Source organism: Rhineura floridana, chromosome 16 (assembly GCF_030035675.1).
Source record: "Rhineura floridana isolate rRhiFlo1 chromosome 16, rRhiFlo1.hap2, whole genome shotgun sequence".
In the NCBI taxonomy this organism is placed as follows: Eukaryota; Metazoa; Chordata; class Lepidosauria; order Squamata; family Rhineuridae; genus Rhineura; species Rhineura floridana.
The window spans coordinates 23,049,583-23,070,250 of NC_084495.1; the positions used below are offsets into that span (position 1 = coordinate 23,049,583).

Here is a 20,668-nt window from a genome sequence, read left to right on the forward strand (position 1 = left end):
CCTACATGGTGAAACATACACCTAAAGAGAGCATATATTCAATCATATCCCATTGCCTTGCATAAACACAGAACTAACATGAATTAAATTCCTTCTCCACCCATAGGCATATGAAAGAGTAGCAATTATATCTAACATTATTTAACACCTTGACTGAGTATAGAAAAGAATGGTTGAAAAGTAACTACTATGTTCTGAGCAGCTTTGACAATGTAATGCAGCAATATTCCTCCTTCATTTAAATGCTAACTGTGAATAATTACTGGCAGTTAATAATTTGAACTTGGTTTAGTAGTTGATTTTAACCAACTTTTGTTTATGATTACAGAACACCTCCAGCAAATTACAATGTATGTATCATTAAAACATACATCTGGTGAACTTTAAACCTCACAGTATGATTATTATACAATCTGGCTCTTGCACAGTACTTCTGTAATTAGTTAAACCATTTTCACCTAACTGCCACTTAGGATTTAAACATTAGAGTAACGATTATTTTGTAACACATTAAAAATGCATGCATCACAGTTGTTTTTTAAAAAATGAAAAAAAAAAGAAAAAAAATCCAAACTTCTATAGCATGCCACACTAGAGATTGTTGGGATTAATATATCACCTTGAAGTTCTTTTACTATGATCCCTTTTATCTCGTAGCTTTCAAAAGACATTCGATAATCACAAGTGAGGACATTCAAAGACGATAATAGAAGTAGGATGACCAGGTGTGGCGCCTACAACAAAAATGTCAGCAGTGCGGAGCCCACAGTTAGCCACATAGACAACAACTCACTGTATTGAGGAATGATGACTATCCAATTCTCATAGCAAGAGTAAAATAGACAGAGGCCTGTAAGTCATTGAACCATGCAACAATTAAAAAAAAACTTTTCTTATCTCCTTTTCAAGTAATAGGAAAAGTGTATAAATTTATTTGCAAGGAAAGTCAAACTTTTCCCATGCATTATATTATGCCTAAGTCATCAAACCTCTGGCAGACAAAATGAAAACATGCAAATACTAGCATAAACAAAAAGTAGTATATAATCATTTTATAGAAAGAAATTAATGTGATGCTTTTACAGCATAAGTTATCCACAAGGAAGCCCACTGGACCTTGGTCTGCAATAGATTACAGAGGGGCTGAAATCATTATCAGAAATGCTAACTCCTCTTTCTAGATTTCTAGCCATCCGCAGTCTACTTAACTCTGCAATAGTCCTGTTGGCAAATAAAGCTTAGTTGAAAGTTATACTGAAGTTAACCTCAGAGAAAAGGTTGCAATCATTATCCAACACCCAGAACTGAACAAAGAATCATTCCTCCATTTCAGCTCCTATATAACCCAGAATGCTATTTCAATGAAGCAGAGAGCTTTATCTTAAGAAGAATTAAGTTTGGAAACTACACCTAAATATATGAATAACAAACTTAATTTAAAAGCCTAGTTATACTCATTTGAAGGCTGTACATAACAGGCTTTGAATTTGTGGAATAAAATATTTAATTAATGTGAACATCTGTCAGTCATGATGTTCTGCTATAACTCTGTCTGTGCAAGTTGTTCTCAACAACCACTCCGTAATTGATCAGACCTACTAACACCTCGCTTTATTAAATAAGTAAGTGACTGATTATCTGCACTAACCTATCACCTTCCCTTTACACATCTATATTCCTTCATTAAAATGTGGATCCTTAACTGAACATTAAAATTTAAAATTTAAATTATGCCAAAGGTTAGGACAAACTTTTGACTACTGATTGGATTTTATATAACCCTCAAAAGCTATGAAACTAGAAACCAACAGAAAATAGATTTCCCTTGTATCCCTTATCAGAACTAGAATATAACGTGATCTATCATCCCCTGTCCTGTTTGCTATGGAAAACAATATATCCTTTTACTTGTCAATGATAGTTTTGTTGGAAAAACAACAGGTATTTGTTTGTTTTTTTGTAAACATTTCATTTCTATATTACACCTATAAAACAACTATTTTAAGATTTCAGTAATAAATCTGTTATTTTTCTAGACTAGCTTTCTCATATATGGCTGTGTTAATCAGGGGAGAGGGTAACTTTAAGTTTTAATTGTCACAAGGGGGTTGGAAATGGGCCCCTTCCAACTCTACTGTTCTATTATTTTGTTCTCAGTTCTAATTTGTTATAACTATACTAATTTTAAAGTTTTTGTAAACATTTTGATATCTTCTACAGAGGCCCAACTTCCTGAGGAAACATGGTGGATCCTCCTTTTGAATGGTGCATGCAAAATTAAAAATTGAGACTACAGGCAGACAAAGAGAGGAAAAGACAGTTTTCAGAGATAAACAATGGACCATTTTCATGTCACACAGTGCTATGATATAATATAGTTTAGTAAACAGACCATCCACATCATTTATTCAAACATCATTATTCAAACAAGTAGAACTACAGATAAATGCAAAGACTTGAGGAAAATGTGTTTGCTCCATCATATCATATTTTATATTGTTTGTAAACTTCAGGGGAGGAATTCCCACCATTACATAGCCAAAATGGCAGCACATGTGCAAGTAGAAGGTATCAGCCAGCCTAGGGAATCCAAATGTTTCAAGAAGTATAGAAAATCTTTAAGAGGGATGACTGTGGAGGTCGACGGAGGGGGGAGACTCGAAAAAACACCCCAATGAGAACTAAGCATGCTCAGTGGGCATAGAATGGTGACTGATTATTAGGGGAAAACAGAAAACCAGAGGGGAGGAGGAACAGAATGGAGTGTCCTAGGAGAGGGCATGGATGGTTGGCTGGAACCCTGGACAAGAACACTCTATACTGCCACATTTTGTTGCAAGTCCTTGTGTATTAAAACTGGGAATAGAGGGGGGGGGGAGATGGAGACATTTCACACCCAGGAGATATCACTTGTAGTCTTGAACCTACAAGTTTTGCAAAGACATGGTAGCATAATTTATATTGAATTTTGAAGACATAACAGTAAGTTTTCTGTCTCTTCCTAAAAAAGAGGACATGGGGAGAAATGTTTCTTCTCCTTTATCCAGACTCGATAACTATCACCTTAGGCAGAAATGGTCTAATTTGGTGAGATGAACTATAAGTGCCTACCAGAGGCATACAGGCCAGTGAGGAAAATCTTATATCCTCCTTTCATAACCTTCCTGACCAGTAACAATGTAAAATTATAAATAAATTAGATCAGTTACAGTTTGAGCCAAATACAGAAAGCTCAATCAACAAAATATAGGGGGAATAGTTGTAAACCAATTTTCTCATTAAAGTGATTTCATATAAATTGTACAGTTAAAAAAGAAAGTACAGTAAGTACTAGAACAGCTAGGTGTTTAGATGTAGAGTTGCTTGCAGAATGTGATCTCTTGCAAGCCTCAGATAGGGGGAATGAATCCCAGACTACTGCTGAGACAGAGATTAGTTATCACTCTGTTAGAAACAGAATACTAGGACAACACTATCCACTGAGGAATGGTTGGCTTGTAAATACCTGGAATCACATGAACTGGATAGCTCACCCCCAAGCCACTACAAACGTCAGATGTTGATGGGTATAGGCACATGGGATCTGCCCAGGCATATAATGGTAGTGTTTTGTTTTGCATTGTTTTTTATTTACTGCAGGTCTCCTAGATCAGACAGACTAACAGCAAATGAAGTATTCTGTCCCAGAATATGGCAGGATAGGCAAACAAGGTAATTGACTGTGAATTCACCTACTATATGCAATCATTTGATTTGCTGTGAAACTTGGCTCATAGATGTTAATATTATTCAACTGCAAGGTTTAAACTATTGGCTTTCCAGCTTTTAAAATATGTAAGTATGGACACAGAAGTGGACGTTTGGTTGTCCTCCTTTCTATAGATACACAATTAGATACAAAAGATCTAAAATTAACAAATATATTCAGATGGTATTAGTAAATGTTTCTAAAATTAATCCAATTATCTGTTTAAATATATACACGCCTCCTAAATTTATAAATCATTTGTAAGAGTTTCAAGTCTGGTGGGATTTGGAACAAGTTTTACAATATATCAAGGAAATATTTCCAAGAGTAGAGGTTCTGTCGTGTGGGGATTTTAATGCCCAAATTGGTGGATATAATGGACAAACGAGTTAAGATTGCTTTACATTAGGACAATGCTAACTTTCCAGATAGATCTTCATGGGATAGGTTCATCAATAAAAATGGGCAAATACTTTATTGCATAGAAGCACTAGTTGCAATGCTTAAATGATGGGCCACTGGATAAGGCAAAAGCCCATTATACCTACTTATCACAGAATGGGGGTAGTATGGTAGATTATATATTTTTTGTCATACTTTCGGTACTCTTTTTAGGTGCCAGGTTAAGACCTGGCTATACTCCCAGGCATTTTAATGTTCAATGTGTTTCATTTAATTTTTTTTTTTCGTTTAACTTGTTGCTGATTTTATTGTAATTTTATTGTAATATTGTATTTTAATCTTGTTTTGTTCCCCGCCCAGAGAGCTATTCGCTATGGGCGGTTTAAAAATGAAATAAATAAATAAATAAATAAATAAATAAAAATAATATAAAATCAAAAGTTAAATCCTTCTATTTAGAGGACCAGGCAGATAGTGATTATCTTTCATTGGCGGCAGAGGTAGATTGTATAAACAGCAGTAAACAGCCCACTGCCCTACATTCTATACAGAGTAACTGTATTGGGTAAAGATGTATTAGATGGACATTATTTGTGACAGATGAAATAAGGTAAATTCTGGGGAACCTAAGGAATCTAAGAAGTGAATTCAAAAATAAGGCAGGTAACTCTCAGTTTATACAAGACCCGGTTAGAAAACCTAAGGCCCTTTTTGATAAAACTTTGGCACCAGAAGATGGAATCTTATATACAATCTTGGTTTGATGCAGAGAGCAGAAGAAGTAAACAGCCTTGGTAAAAGCAAGTAGATCTTTAAGGACAGATAAATCTGATTATCAAATCAGGAGGTTTTTTAGCACAGCAAAGTGCATATAAGAACCTCCTAAGAGGGAAAAAGGAGAGTTCTAATAAATTTTGGATAGCTCTGAGGCAAGCTATCATTAATAAGAACAAAAGTGTTTCTGAGATCTTACAGCATGGAGACTTAAGCAAATGACATCAGCAGTGGAGGACCAAATCCAAATCCCTCTTTTATTCAATCTCTACAGTAAGAGGAGTCAAACAACGTTGCATTTTGGCACCAATTTTATTCAAATTTTACATAAATGGTATAACTTAGGATCTCACCTTCTCTTCCTCCCCCCCCCCACAGCTGGGAAACAAAAGGTTCCAGTACTGCTCTATGCAGATGATATGGTCCTTATTTCATTAATTCAAACAGCTAGGAGAAGATTACTTACTAAATTTGGAATTTACTAAGCAAGAAGGTCTATCTATTAATTACAGTAGGACTAAAGTGGTGGTGTTCACCAAAAGGCATGAACAACATCAATGGGCTCTGGATGGACATAATATTGCACAATGCCATTCTTAAAATATTTAGGGCTTCAAATATTTAGGGCTTAGTTTCTCTGAAAATACCTCATGGTATAACCATTTTAAGGCAATTACATCTTCAGCTGCCCATTCACTGGGGCCTGTAAAGACGCTTTATTATACCAAGGGCCATCATATATTAGAACCAATGTTAAAAGTTTTTGTTACCAAGATTGTGTCCCATTTTTATATGGTGCAGAAATTTGTGGCAGCCGTTGCAGGGATGAACTCAAAATAAGTTTATGGGCATGCTTTTGGCAGTACATCAGGTGCATTACTAAGGACTGAAGTAGGTCTCCCTTCTCTAAAAGCATGTATCCATAAATCTATTATATTGTATTGGAAAAGGCTGACACTGATGTAAGATCAACACTAAGCAAAATTATGTTGTTTAGATTTACAGAACAGAAAAAGCTGGGTTAAGGGATGTAGTTGTCCAGGGTCTCAGGGGTCTCAGTCCCCTTACTTTTTTGGGAGCAGGATCGCAGCCAGGTCCTTATATCTCCAGCATCCTACGAGTCAATCTCATGAAAACTGGCTAGAGCTGGTGGGTGTTAGCCACTGAGAAGTGTCTTCTCAATAGCAAACACACTCTCCCATTTCATGCCGATTAGCTCCTAGGAACATCTGCTATTGTGGGAGAAGGCATGAAGGAAGGACTGAGGAGCGTGCAGATGAAAATGGAAAGTAAGCAAGCAAGGGACATGGAATGACTATCCTGAAGTGACCCTGCACTTCTGAATTTGCCCCCACAGTACTGGCTGGGTAAAATTTTGTAGATGCCTGGTGCTGAGTTATTTTATTCCCTTGGCAATGACATCACAGGATATATATGATTTTAAGATCAGCGATACAGTTTTTGCAAAGATGCCAAAAGAGACTTTGAATACATGAAGAACTGCAAATCTGCCATTTGGTATACCAAAATTAAATCAGAACATAAAAGGGCAACTTATTTGCCGGAACCAACCTTTCTTCCTGTTAGGCACGCTTTCAAAAAACTTAAGACTTTAAATGATGCCTACTGAATATCTGGCTGACCGATTTTCTAATAGGCTAGTAAAAGAAGGTTTTTGTGGATGTGGATCAGGCCAAATTGAAGATGTGCATTATATTTTATATTCCCTTTATATAATTAACCAAGGGCTTTGTTTCCTCTCAGACCTCCTTAAAAGGTCAATCAGAGGATTTTAAAATTAGATCAAAGCTGATGTAGATAAATTCATCAGCTATAGGGGAGCTTTATTTGCTTTAGCTGCAATAAAAATAAAAGCAGCCTTTTTGAATCATAGTAGTGACAAATACTAACGGGAGCTTTTAAATTAACTAAATTGTTTTATATTTTGTTTGTATTTTCAGGGTCTTATCCTTGTTTTATTAGATCTTTTTTGTTTTTTGTTTTGTGTGCGTGCGTGTTACTCACACATTGTTTCTTGTGTTTATATTGTAATGGCCATTGGCTATAAAAATGAAACTCGAACCGATACTGATAATTTATGTAACTACTGGTTTAATATCTTTCTTTCATTATTAGAAGGTTGAATGGCCACAAAAATCCTCTACATAAGCTCCGTTTACAGAAACTATGGCATGATAACCTCACAATATTATTTTGTTCTCTTGTTTGAGTTTAGCCTATGGTCTATATAAACAATCCTTATAGAAGTTCATACTAGTTAAATTGAATTAATGTATTTCCTACTTCGACAGCGAGATAATTCACCAGAGGTCTAAGGTCATAATATTTTAAAACATCAAGTTTTCTAGGAAAAATGGGTGATAAAGTTTCAGATCTCCCCACTGAACCATATCATAGTTACTGCATTTGTTTGATCAAATGACAGATATTCAGTGTTGTGGGAGAATGTTGTGAAAAATTACAGCCACATGTTAAAATGTAAAAAGCTAATGCTGTAAGGAGCACTTACCCAAGTTCTGTTTTTATACAGCTTAGGGGTGCTCCTGAATAACCCATCTAATACCAATAGAAAATTGCATTTTCAACAACCTGTTTGTTTTTTAAGTTAAGTTTTTTAAGTTAAACAAGAGTCCAAATTCAGCATTCTTTGGTAGACATTGAGCCATTAATTAGACATAAATGTTGTTCAGCTGTATAATGGGGCTTTTAGAAAAAATGAACATAACTTAAAGTAAATCTTGATTTTATATCAATGGAGATGATGGAACAAATTAAGCACAACAGCCAGCTATGAAAATATCTAACATGGTTTTTCTAGTGAGACTGATATCCACAGAGCTACTTTAGTAATACCAAAGGCCAGCCCTATTTTTGGCTCCCATTTTCCTTGACTAATATCACAAACTGCTTTGGAAGCTACTTTGAATTCCAAAATCTGTTTTGTTGCATGTGGCATGAGTGCATACTCTGATATTTTTTCAATCCTGGCCTGAGAATCATAATTCTTCCAGCTTGCTTAGAGGAGCAGTAATTTGATCACTGTTTATAATCAAAATGTGCAGAGCATATTATTCTGTTCTTGAGATACTTAGATTGACTAATGAAAAAAGTCTTCTATTGTCATGGTGAAAAAGTTGCTTCTTCTATTGGCATGGACATGAAACACAGAAATTTGAGATGGGAATATTTATTATAAATTCCTAGATGTTTTTAGAGCTTACATCAGTAAGAGCATGCTCAGAAGTTCACACAAACATACTGAATACTACTACTATCAATTATGGGACATGATTTAGGGATATTTTTCACCTGTGCAACTAATAAGCTACAGTCAAATTAGCTTGTAGTCCCGCATTATTACAACAAGCCATGCCTTGTTCTGTTATTTTTTTTTATTTCCCTTTTGTTACAGGTTTCAAGAAATGTTTCTCCTTCGCAGCTTGTTTATAATTCAGAATCACAATCAACCATTGTTATTGGTAATTATGATGGTTTTCTACCAACTTAATTCTTTACAGTGTGCCAACAGATTTGTGGAGTGAATTAGCTAGTTATTAAAAGTTCTGAGGATATTCAAGACCCACTCCAAGAACCAGCACTCTGGGTTGCATCCAGCACTGTCTGTGCACAAGCAAAACGGACTTCCACTCATGCAGTGGAATTTCACCTTCCTCTTTTCCTCGCTACAAGAGCCATCAAAATCTTCACAGGGTTGGGTCACAAATGCCACCAGTCACCACCTCCCACCACAGATCCTTAACTCACTGGCCGTAATGCCTTTGTAGGAGTAAAGAATTCAGTGTGGAAATCATTCACTCTGTTCATCAGTGTTCTGTTTGTTCCTCATACAAACATACTTTATTTATCAGGTTCTTTTAAGAGATCTAGCAGGCATCCTTCTTGATGTCTCCTCGTAAAAATTTCTGAGAGGTTTTGTTTTGTTTTGAAATGTAAAAGGCTTCAAAGGCTAACTAGGAGGAGGAAAATGTGCCAATGATACATAAAATATGATTTTATTGTGTAAGTAAGGAAGATGTCTTTTTTTCTTGTAATTAACAGCAGATACTAGATGAATGTTTATTAATACCTATAGTAATGGCAAATTTATTATAAGTAATTGATAATTATTACAAAATGATTTGATATCATTATCTTGCTTGTCTTTTCTTGTAGGTCATTTGAAGATGGGAAGTTGATCCTTAAATACTGTAATTCCAGACAGCAAAGTCTATGATGAAGAAGTGGATTTAAAACCTAAACCCACATATCAATTTTACTTATCCAATATACACTAAAAAAAAATCCCTAGATGAATGGGATAATTAACCATGCTTTCACATTTCACAATGATTAAAAATTATAAGGAACCATTAAAGTCATACTCAACTGCAGCACGCAAAATTCATGTAAGATTTATAATCATAAGGCAAGCAATCATGGTATTCAGTACATTAGTACTGCTTTTGCAAATAACTTACTGGCAATATTTTCTTTAGCCCACAGCGCAGGAATTCGTTTCTCAAGTGTATCCTAAAATCAAGATCTTCAGGAGAAGTGACAAGGGCATTTATGAACTGCATGCAGGCTGCCTGTAATTAGAAATTATGGTAAAAGCAACTTATTAGAATCAGCCTTCCCAATGCACACAAGCAATAAACATCACAGAAAAAAACTGCCTTAAAAAGGAAATGTACATTCTAGCTAAAAACCTGTAAAACTATATTACCAATCATTCATCCCACTTAGTCTGACCTCCATAAAGTATATGTCAAATACTGTGCATTATAATGAAATGATGTTGTTTGAACTAGACAGCACATTGTCGATGCCGTGCTAATCATCAAGAGATATTATTAGATAGTAACAAGTTTAGCAAAAAGATTAATAGCAAACAATATTTTGAAAAAGTTACTAAACAATAACTTTCTAACAGGGAGGGAAGAATAAACTTCAAACAAACATATATCCTTCCAGTGTCATTATACACCATTTAATTTTTAGCGACACTGCAAGTTATACATGAAATTGGTACAGAGACATTTCTGAAGAGTATAACTTCTCTATACTACTAGCTATTGAAGTCGTTCAGTACCATGTATGTGTATAACACTGTCTTTGTACTTGCGTGAATGATCCTTGTTATGTTACATGACATGACTGAACAAGCCAAAGTACATGTCCAATCGAAAATTAATAGAGAGAAAAGGTGCCATCTGTTGTGATTGTTTTGGCCAATAGAAATTCTGGCTTAATTGCTGCTAAAATTAACATTTCAGTCAGAAACGAGTTAATGAATCTTACAATCATACCATCAGTCAAGGATCAGAGATGTCATAAAAATTGCAAAAGCCTTTAAAGTACATTCACGGTGACACCAGTATAATTGAATGCATCACATGGGCAGCATATGTAATATTATCAGTATTTAGGTCAATCTCATCCTTTGCATTCTGCAATTAAAGTTATATATTCTTTACGGGGGGTGCTTTTTTATCTAGCTATTACCCCTTGCCTTATAAGATAAGGCACTGGACACCATGCAGAAAAGTCAAAGGGAAGATGCTTGAATAAATTGTTAGTGGTCCTCTTAAAAGAGGAAAAGATATATTTGTTTTATTTATTTATTAGATTTATATCCCGCCCTTCCTCCCTATATGTTTATTAGAATATAAGATACAGGAACTTTACAATAAAGTTTTGCTGCTCTAACAATAAGGATACTAAGCAGCAGTTTCGATAAGAATTCTACCCTTGCAAGAAGTTGCACTGGCCTAACCGTAGTGTTCTTGTCTGTGAACTGCCTTGGGTTTTTAAGTTAAAGTGCAGGAAATATTCTCAACTGTCCTCTATTAGGACTAAAAATGGATATAGCACAACTCTGTGGCTGTCCAAAAATGCTAAATTAAGAACTTTGTTTGAAGGAGGGAGGATAACTAACCAGGATCAGTGCCAGGCATGCCAGGGCCCTTGGGCACCAGCCTGCCCTGGGCCCCGGCACACACATGCACACACGCTCCACCTACCTACCTTTCCCTTGGTGAATGCTGCCCACACTGTATGTGCATGCCTGCCATCAACCAAGATGGCGGCCGAGGCTTCCGTAAGAGGCTGGTGCTTCCACCACCATCTTGGTTGATGGCACACGTGCATGCTATATGCGCATATCCTTGCCATCAACCAAGATGGTGGCAGGGGCATCAGACCCTTAGGAAAACCTTGGGCACCATCTTCATTGATGTCAGGTTTGCACCCACAGTGCAACCAGCATTTATGTCAAGAGAAAGGGAGGTGGGGTATGCAGGCAGGTGTTGCGGGCCTGCACAGCAGTAGGGGGTTACCTGGGAGCTCCCACTTGCAATCCACGGCAGGGTCAGGAGCCAACGCTGCCACGGATCACGAAAGGGAACACTACCCACTCACCCTAAGGAGGGACCCTCCAGGGGCCTCTTGGGACCCAGGGACCCTCAGCCAAGGCCCAACCTGACCACCTTCTGGCACCGGCCCTGTAACTAACAAGGACATGCAACAAACATCAGACTAACCAGGTGTCTAGGCTGGTACTGGAATCATACACAATCTTCCCATGACATTTTTATGCATAACTGTTATTTATCTGGACATTTTATATTATCTAGAACCCAGTAATAAAAATAACTTTGCTCTACATTCTTCAGTGTCTACAGAAAATAAACTTGGCAATTACATTGTTCATAACATACCCTGCATTCATCAAAGAGAAAGGGATGCTATTGCAGCAGAACCTTGACCTTTTATGGAACACAATATTTCCTTTTGGTTCTTTCTACCACTCAAAGTTTTTATACTGTCATGCCAAGATTACAAAAATCATTCTTGTCTTATGGCCTTAAACTTACAGGGCAGAAGTTGTGAACTCAATCATTATCTCATTCACAAGTTGGCATTCCAGGACTTGATTTGATCTATTTTTTGATACAGAACTATTATACAATATGGGAGGAAAAACTCTCATACAGTAGATTGAGTAACTAGCCATTCAAGTATTTTCATAGGTAAAATACAATAACCTGTACGATGGACATACAAATGGAAATAATAATAATAATAATAAAATACCCTGCTGTAATGTGTATCAGTAGATGCAACTTAAGAGGCAAGGGCTCCAATGCACACAACGTGAGGGCATGGGCACCATACACACATTTGTACACAAACAGAGCTCTGGAATACAGGAGGATTCGATGGCAATTCACAACATGGAAATATAGTCCATGTAAAAGAAGCATATATACTGCTGTGTGTGGCATGAACAAAGGAAGCTGCCTTATACCAAGTCAGACCACTGGTCCATCTAGCTCAGTACTGTCCACTCTGACTGGCAGCAGCTGCCCAGGGTTTCAGGCAGGGGACATTCCCCGTTCTAGCTAGAAATGCAGAGAATTAGATCAGGGGCTTTCTGCATGCAAAGCAGATGCTCTACTATTGAGCGACAGCCTTTTCCACGAGCAGCAGATCCAGCCTTTTGTGATTGGGGACTAGCTCACTGGTTGGCTTCTGCCCAGAAGAACCTGGTCTGGGACAGAACTAACAACAAAGAGGAAGAATGAAGGCATGACAATGTATATTGTTGTGTGTGGAGAACGTGCAAGTATTTATCTTGCCATGCTGGGAAGTCAGTGAGACTATTTTCATAGAGAAAAAAATGTCATTTTCACAAATAGAGAAATTAGAACCACTGGGCACTGTGTTCCAAGTATTTTCTCTAACTTCTTTCCACTGAAGGAAAGGAGATGGAGAAAATGTTCCTAATGTGTTTGTGTCATTTCAAATGCCTAAACAAAGATATGAAACTCTCAAATAAAGAAAGCTGGAGCAAATATATTTGAGGGTCAGTCCATTCCCCCTCCATAAAAAAAAAACCCATAGCCAAATCTTTGGCAGCCACTTGTTACATAATTATTTGTCATACATCGTTTATTAAAACACAAAATAGTCTAATCTAAAAGTTGTAAACTGAGGAATCCCACCTGTAATTGCAAGGATTCATGATTCTCAAGCCCCTCCACAATGTTTGAGAACCGTTCTCCATTATTTCTCTCAGCTGCAATTGTTATGGCTCCTAAAATTTTGTCAAGGCTGCAACAGAAATTTGTGGTTTAATGATATGCATTATAAAGTACGGATGTGCTTTATCATTTAGAATCTAACATTACTCATAAACACACATCTTCTTCTTGAAAGCACTTTTGTCTCTTTCAAAGGACATTTCTTCAAATACACACACACACACACACACAGAGAGAGAGAGAGAACCGCTACCAAGAAAGGATTTAAAAGAACAGGAAATAAATCCATGCTCTATCTTCCCATTTTTAAATAAAATTAAGACACTATGGTTTGGATCCTAAGGTAAGTTAAGTGGAAGAAGGTCACAGAAAGATCCAGAGGTGCCCTCCTGAACAATATGGGATAATGTGTAGGAGACTGCTAGGGAAGGGGGAATTGCTCAAACCCAAGTACAGGTTCTCCAGAGACACTTTTTCATGGGACACAGGTGGAAGACAGGGATAGTTTCCTTCCATGAACTGCCTTAACTTATCTTACGATCAAAGCTTCTAAAGTTATCCTTCTCACATTGATATTTTGTGTGTGAGAGGCAGACAGGCCAATTTTAGAAAGTACTCTAACATAAGGAGTTCTGGCTGCTGTCTCTGCCTCACACACACACACACACACACACACACACACACACACACACACACTCTATTAGGAGTGCCTCAAGCCACAATTGTGCCTCAAGCCACAATTCACAGGAAAATAGGAAAGGAGAATAGGTTAAGAAGAGCAGTCTTAGATCAGACCAAAGGTTTGTCTATTCCAGCATCCAATTTCCCATAGTGGCTACCCAGATGCCCCCAGGAAGCCCAGAAGCAAGTCATGAGAGTCACAGTCCTCTCCAGCGGTTATTCCCCAGCACACTGCCTCTGATCTTAGAGGTAGCAAATATCTATCATGACTAGTAGAGACTCTCCTCCATGCAAAGAGGGATTATAATGATGCCAGCAAAGGACCCTTGAAGTCTCTTTGGCAGTAAAATGGAAAGGGAAAATAGTTATGGCTGGACATATGGAAAATTATTGATACAAAATGGACCATTGGTCTCACCTGAAGGGTGATTTTCATATGAGGACGGCCATCACTGCGGGTATTAGCTCCACCTATCATGCGAAGGCAAGAATGTTTTGGTTTTTTTTGAAGTCAAGACTAGGGGCGTCAGGCCCCTCCCACTCTCCAGTTCATTCGCAGCGAGTCTATAGAGAAAAATCTAAAAATACAAGAACAGGGCCAACAGGCCTGCCAGCAGGAAAATAACATGCATAATAACATGACTCTAACGATATAACAGAACTAGCAGTCTTGACTTCACTAGTAACTTTAAATGCAATAGCTTAACAGTAATATATAACGGTTTAGTAAAATATCTATTCATCCTCCAACTGGGAGGGTCGTGATAGCCGTCCTCATATGAAAATCACCCTTCAGGTGAGACCAATGGTCCATTTTCCATATGAGGCCGGCCATCACTGCGGGATGTACCAAAGCAGCCCATAATAGGGAGGGACCACCCACATGCTAATTGTCATTAAGAACCGGTTGCAACACTCGTCTGCCAAAAGAAGCATCGGCAGAGGCATAACGATCTATTTTATAATGCCTTATAAACGAGTGTGGGGTAGACCAAACAGCTGCTCTGCAAATATCAGCAACAGGGGCGTTGGTATCAAAGGCAGCAGAAGTAGCCGCTGACCTGGTGGAATGAACTGGAAGCTGAAGAGCTTCATAGGCTAAAGTAATACAGGCTCGCAACCAGCGAGATAATGTAGAATTAGTTACTTTATACCCCATAGACTTTGGATGAAAGGATACAAACAGAGACTCCGTTCGTCGAATCTCCTGGGTCCTAGACAGGTAGGTCTTGAGAGCCCCCCAAACATCCAACGAATGCCAAGCCTTCTCTAGAGGATGAGTAGGGTTCGGGCAAAATGAAGGGAGTACAATGTTCTGATTGCAATGGAAAACTGAATTGACCTTGGGTCGGAAGGAAGGATCAGTTTTCAGCACAACAGAGTCCTTGTGAAAGACACAGAGATGGCGAGCAGAAGACAATGCGCCCAGTTCTGAAACTCGTCTGGCAGAAGTGATGGCGAGCAGGAACAAGACCTTGAAGGACAGTAGACGTAAAGGCACAGTCCTAAGGGGTTCAAACAGAGGGCGCTGTAAAGCTTGTAGGACCTTGGACAGACTCCATGAGGGAAAACGGTGGACTACAGCTGGTGAACGTAAAGCAGTGCCTCTGAGGAAGCGTTTAATGAACGGATGTGAGGAAATAGGGGCACCAGTGGAGGACACTGAAAGAATGGACGACAGAGTGGACGCATGTCGACGTAGAGTGTTGGGTCTGAGTCCCATCATAAAGCCGCTATGGAGAAATTGCAGCACCTGATGCATAGTGGCCTGGGATGGATCGCAGTGGTGAGACTGGCACCACTTGGAGAAAGCCACCCAAGTATGTTGATAAATACGGGTGGTAGATGGTCGTCTCGAGGCTAAGATAATATCAATAACAGCGTCAGACAGGCCAGCCGACCTCAAATGTCCCCGTTCAAAAGCCACGCTATTAGATTGAGCCAAGTGGGGTCCTGATGCCATACTGGACCCTGGGATAGAAGATCTGGCCTGACTGGAAGTGTCCAAGGATCCATCACCGACACTGCAAGGAGATCCGAGAACCACGGCGACGTGGCCAATATGGTGCTATCAGAACCAACTGTGCCCTCTCACTCCGCGCCTTCCGCAAGGTTTTGACTAACAGCGGTATTGGAGGGAAGGCGTACAAAAGATCGTCTGGCCATGGTATGGACAGAGCATCCACTGCTTCCGCTGTTGTGTCCAGGTATCGGGCAAAGTACCTGGGAAGCTGGAAATTGCGACTGGAAGCAAACAGGTCGATTGAAAAGACGCCAAACCGACGCTGGAGACGATGGAAAATGGCCGGATGAAGTTTCCATTCTCCCAGAAAGACCTGTTGTCTGCTGTCACATTCCAAATCCCTCTGAGATGCTCTGCTTTTAGGGATTGTAGATGTTGTTCTGCCCAGACGAAGATGAGGGAAGCTAGGTCCTGCAGAGGATGGGACCTGGTGCCCCCCTGTCTGTTCAAATGTGATTTTACACACGTGTTGTCCATTTGAATGAGGACATGGTCCAAAGGGAACAGAGACTGAAAATGAAGTAGAGCTAAGTGGACCGCCTTGAGCTCCAGCCAATTGATGCTCTGAGTCTGCTCTGCTGTGGACCAAACCCCCTGAACGTACTGGGAGTTGCAGTGTGCTCCCCAGCCAATGAGACTGGCATCTGTAGTTACAACAGTCCTGCGAGGTTCTCTGAACGGAGTGCCCCTGGAAAGATGTTGGACCCTCATCCACCAGCGGAATGAAAGGCGCAGTGCGGGGCTCAGAGGAACTGTGTGATGATTGGAGTTGGCAATGTCCTGTTGAAAGGGCAACAGAGCCCACTGAAGGTGGCAAGAGTGGGCTCGAGCCCATGGCACAATATGGATGGTAGAGATGAACATTCCGAGCGCCCTGGCTAGAAACATGACATCTGCGGTTGTTTGTTGCATCAAAGACCTCGTGATGTTTGTGATGGCAGTTATGCGATCTGGAGACAGAAACACCATCGCCTGCAGGGTGTCCAACATCGCCCCTAGATGTAGTAGGCATTGGGTCGGTTGAAGATGGCTTTTGTTGAAGTTGACAAGCCAGCCGTAGGCCTGCAAGACATTGAGGGTGAGCGTTAAATGACGATGAGCCAGCTCCTCAGAGCTTGCCCGTATTAAAATATCATCCAGATATGGGTAGAGATGGACCCCTTGAATTCGGACATAAGCCACTAAGGTGAGAAGCACTTTGGTAAATACTCTCAGAGCAGAGGAGAGGCCGAACGGCATCGCTCTATATTGAAAGTGCTGGGGGCCAAAAGCAAACCGAAGGAACTTTCTGTGGGCTATGCAAATGGGCACATGGAGATACGCTTCCTTTAGGTCGATAGAAACCAGGAAGTCTCCTTCTTGCAGGCTTTCAGTAATGGAGTGGAGGGATTCCATTTTGAATCTGCGGTATGTTACAAAACGGTTGACGAACTTGAGGTCCAATACCGCCCTCCATGACAAATCTCGTTTGGGCACAGCAAATAGGAGGGAGTACACCCCTTCCAACCTCTCTGTTGTAGGGACTGGCTCTATCGCCGCTATGTCCAAGAGGTGATGTATAGCTGCCTGCATGATGCTGTGCCTGGCTGGCGCCCTGGGACAAGGGGATAGATGGAATTTGTCTGGTGGAGTCGCCCAAAACTCTATTGCATAGCCAGAACTAAAAAGGTCCCTGATCCAGGCAACCTTAGTCAGACGCAGCCACTGGTCTCCAAACAAAAGTAGTCTGCCGCCAACAGGAAGTGCATTAATACGGTTTGTGCTGGTGAGACCCTCCCCTACATGAGGACGATGAGGTACCTCTGAGCCCTTGGTACTGACCTCTGCCCTGGAAACGTCGGTTCCAGGTTCCCCTGAAGGAATTGGAGTCATAGGATCGGAAGTCGCGGCCTCGTCCTCCTGGCCGCGTTCCTCGAAAGGGCTGGTTAGTGCGGAAGGGGGGAAATCGCCTGAAACGCCTATGATCGATGTTCTTGACAGTGGCCAAAACCGGTTTGTGAGCGTCTTTGGGATCAACCAGCACTGCCTTTAGAGCTTCCTCGCCGAAGAGCAAAGATCCGGAGCAAGGTGCCCTGGAGAGATTCTCTCTGGCCATAGAGTCAGCTTGCCAGTGGCGAAGCCAGAGGGTCCGTCGAGCGACTATCTGAGCCGTCATGGCTCGTGCCCCCAGTTGAATGCAATCCAAAGTGGCATCAGCTACAAACGCCGCTGTCTTGCGGAACTTTATCAGTGACCTTCTGAGAGAAACAGGATCAGGGTTAGGGTCCTCTAGAAGATCATCCAGCCACATCATTGCTGCCCTGGAGAAGACGGAAGCTGATGCAGAGGCTCGCATGGAGAAAGCAGTGGCCTCATGATTTTTGTGGAGAGCGAAGTCTAATCTTCGCTCAGTAGCATCCTTTAGTTGGGATTCTCCTTCCCTAGGCAAAAGAGATCGCGAAACTAGGCTAGCGATAGGCTCGTCTATGCCGGGAACGGCCAGCTTGGTGGCAAAGTCAGGAGCTAGAGAGTAAAGTTTGTCAGCCAGGTTCTTGAAGCGGCGAGTTTGAAATGGATGAGACCATTCTTCGGTGGCCAGTTTGGCGATGGGATCCGGCACCGGGATGTAATGCTCAGTAGGTGCAGGGGATTTGAGAACCCTGGCTCCTTTAATAGCTGGAGCGGCAGCTGTTGGGGACGCAGCTTGGAGACCAAGGGTGTTAACTACCCTGCGAGCTAGAGGTTGATAATCTGAGGCATTAAACAAGCGATATGATGCATCCTCCTCATGTTCCGAAGAGTCACTCCATTCGTCTCCTTCAGCATGATCAGCAAAGGGTGACTCCTCCCCATATGAAGTGTCATCAATACATCTGCCTCTAGCTACGTCAAAAGGATTTGGGGAGCAGGAAGGATTTGCCCCATGACCTACATATTGGTCCATAGTGTGTTGACGTATTGCGGGAACTTGTGGTGGTGACTGCATTTGAGTAAAAAATGACAGCATGCCCTGAAGTTGTGAAAGAAACTCATGAGACAGCTGCAGCCCCGTTGAAGCAGATTGTTGTGCCTGAGTAGGTGGCTCAGTGGGCTGTGACGTAGGATAAGCCCTGGGTGGCAATATGGGTGGAGGCTGGTTAAGTGCTGGCTGAGTAGGAAAGCCAGCAAAGTCCTCCTCATCGGAAGAAGCAGTGGGGGAGTGAAATATATCCGTTAGCTGTTCCTGGACTGCTGTGGTGGGGGTTGGAACAGAAGCATAGCGTGGACGCTTGGTTTGCTGTGGCTGGAAAGATGTTTAGTCTTAGCCAGTGCTTTGGCATGCTTAGTCTTAGTTGCCTTAGATGGTTGTGGCTTGGCTGTCTGAGACATGTCTGGCTGTTCCGCCATCTTGTATTCACTATGGGTGCAGTACACGGCCACAGCGGGGGCAGAATGTAGAGACCCGAACAGGCGCAGTACATGACCACAGAGGGGGTAGAATGCACTGGCAGATGGCTAAGTACACGGCCACAGAGGGGGCAGAATGTACGATGGTAACAGCATCGATATAATGCAGACTAGACTTCAGGCTTGGTACACGGCCACAGAGGGGGCAGAATGTACAGTATAGACCGCCCTGGTACATGGCCATGGAGGGGACAGAATGTACAGTTCAAATAAGTTGTGTTTTGTACAGGGGCAACTGGCTGGGCCACAGCCACGAGTGGGGCAGAATGTCCAGTTCAAACAGCTTGTGCAGTATCAGCCGCCTAGTACACGGCCACGAGTGGGGCAGAATGTACAGTTCAAATAGTTTGGTGCACAGCCACAGCCTTGATGGAACAGTCACTGAAGTATATTAATCCGAAGGTTGTGAGAGCCAACAGCAGGAGACGTGTGGTAGAGGGGTCCGTTGAACTATGGAATCCTATCTGCAACACACATGTAAGGAGCCCTTGCCAGCTAAACCCCCCTTGGTTAGTACGGAATAGACTGAACAGAAAGGGCGGGGAAATAGGACAAACAAAATGGCACCCGCAATATGAGTGGGAAGAATATCAATCAAAATGGTGAAAAATGACAAGGGAATAATGGCGAATAGCTGAGGAACCCAGCTACTACTAAGAGCAAGTTGCGAAGCACAGCCTCGAAAATGCTGCGGCTGCGGGGCTAATAAGCAAAATCGCGGCTCAAACATCCAGCAGAGAGGCTCCGTCAAGGACGTAGGGAGGCCGGTGAAAAACAATGAGGCAGCTGAGGTAATAGAGTTAAGGCACTAGCCACAGCCGCCGGCTGCAAAGACTGTTGCGGCAAGGATTAAAACGGCCGCCGAACGGGTCTGTTAAAGGTGAGCAGCCCAAGGAAGAAATCGCCGAGTGGCAAGGCACGAGAGCCGCAGCTGCAGGCTCCTGTGGAGGGGAAGGATGTAATGGACCACCGAGAAAAAACAGCCGCAGTCGGACCGGGAGGCAACCCAAAACGGCCAGGGGCTAAGCAAAGAGAGGCCGCCAAGCGGGCTCCGAAGGGGAACCAGCGCCGTGAACAAAGCCGGGAGCTGCAGCCGCAAGCTCCCACCTGAAAGAAGAGAGAGAGCCGCAGCTGCGGTCTCTTCAAAGGCCGTGAAGCTAAAGGCTTGGGAGGGAAACGATCCAGGTAAAGGAGAGACTCCACCCAAGGATTCCCCGGGAGTAACAGACAAAAACAAGTTAAATACAAGACAAGGGGAAGGGAAAACGTGGAATACACATAAAACAGAACCTCCACACCCTGTCACAAACTCACGAAAAAACACAAAAGAACTTAGCTACGCTATAGAAATCTCAATCTTGTTCGTACGAAGGCAAGAATGAACTGGGGAGTGGGAGGGGCCTGACGCCCCTAGTCTTGACTTCAAAAAAAAAAACATTCTTGCCTTCGCACGATAGGTGGAGCTAATACTGCAGTGATGGCCGGCCTCATATGGAAAACACTGCATTTAAATTGATTAATACAGTGTCTAAATAAGTTATTACTTAC

General features: G+C 41.3%; 1 protein-coding gene across 6 annotated transcripts in view; it reads right to left on the reverse strand.

Moving 5' to 3' along the window:
• The window catches only part of DIAPH2 (diaphanous related formin 2), a 455,139-nt gene that overhangs the window by 369,878 nt on the left and 64,593 nt on the right, over positions 1-20,668 (reverse strand). For all 6 annotated transcript variants that reach the window (XM_061598178.1, XM_061598177.1, XM_061598175.1 and 3 more), the window contains 2 exons: positions 12,952-13,060; positions 9,424-9,534 (listed from right to left, as the gene is read on the reverse strand). In XM_061598178.1, the coding sequence (XP_061454162.1) occupies positions 9,424-9,534; positions 12,952-13,060 (220 nt within the window). The remainder of the gene's footprint in view (positions 1-9,423; positions 9,535-12,951; positions 13,061-20,668) is intronic.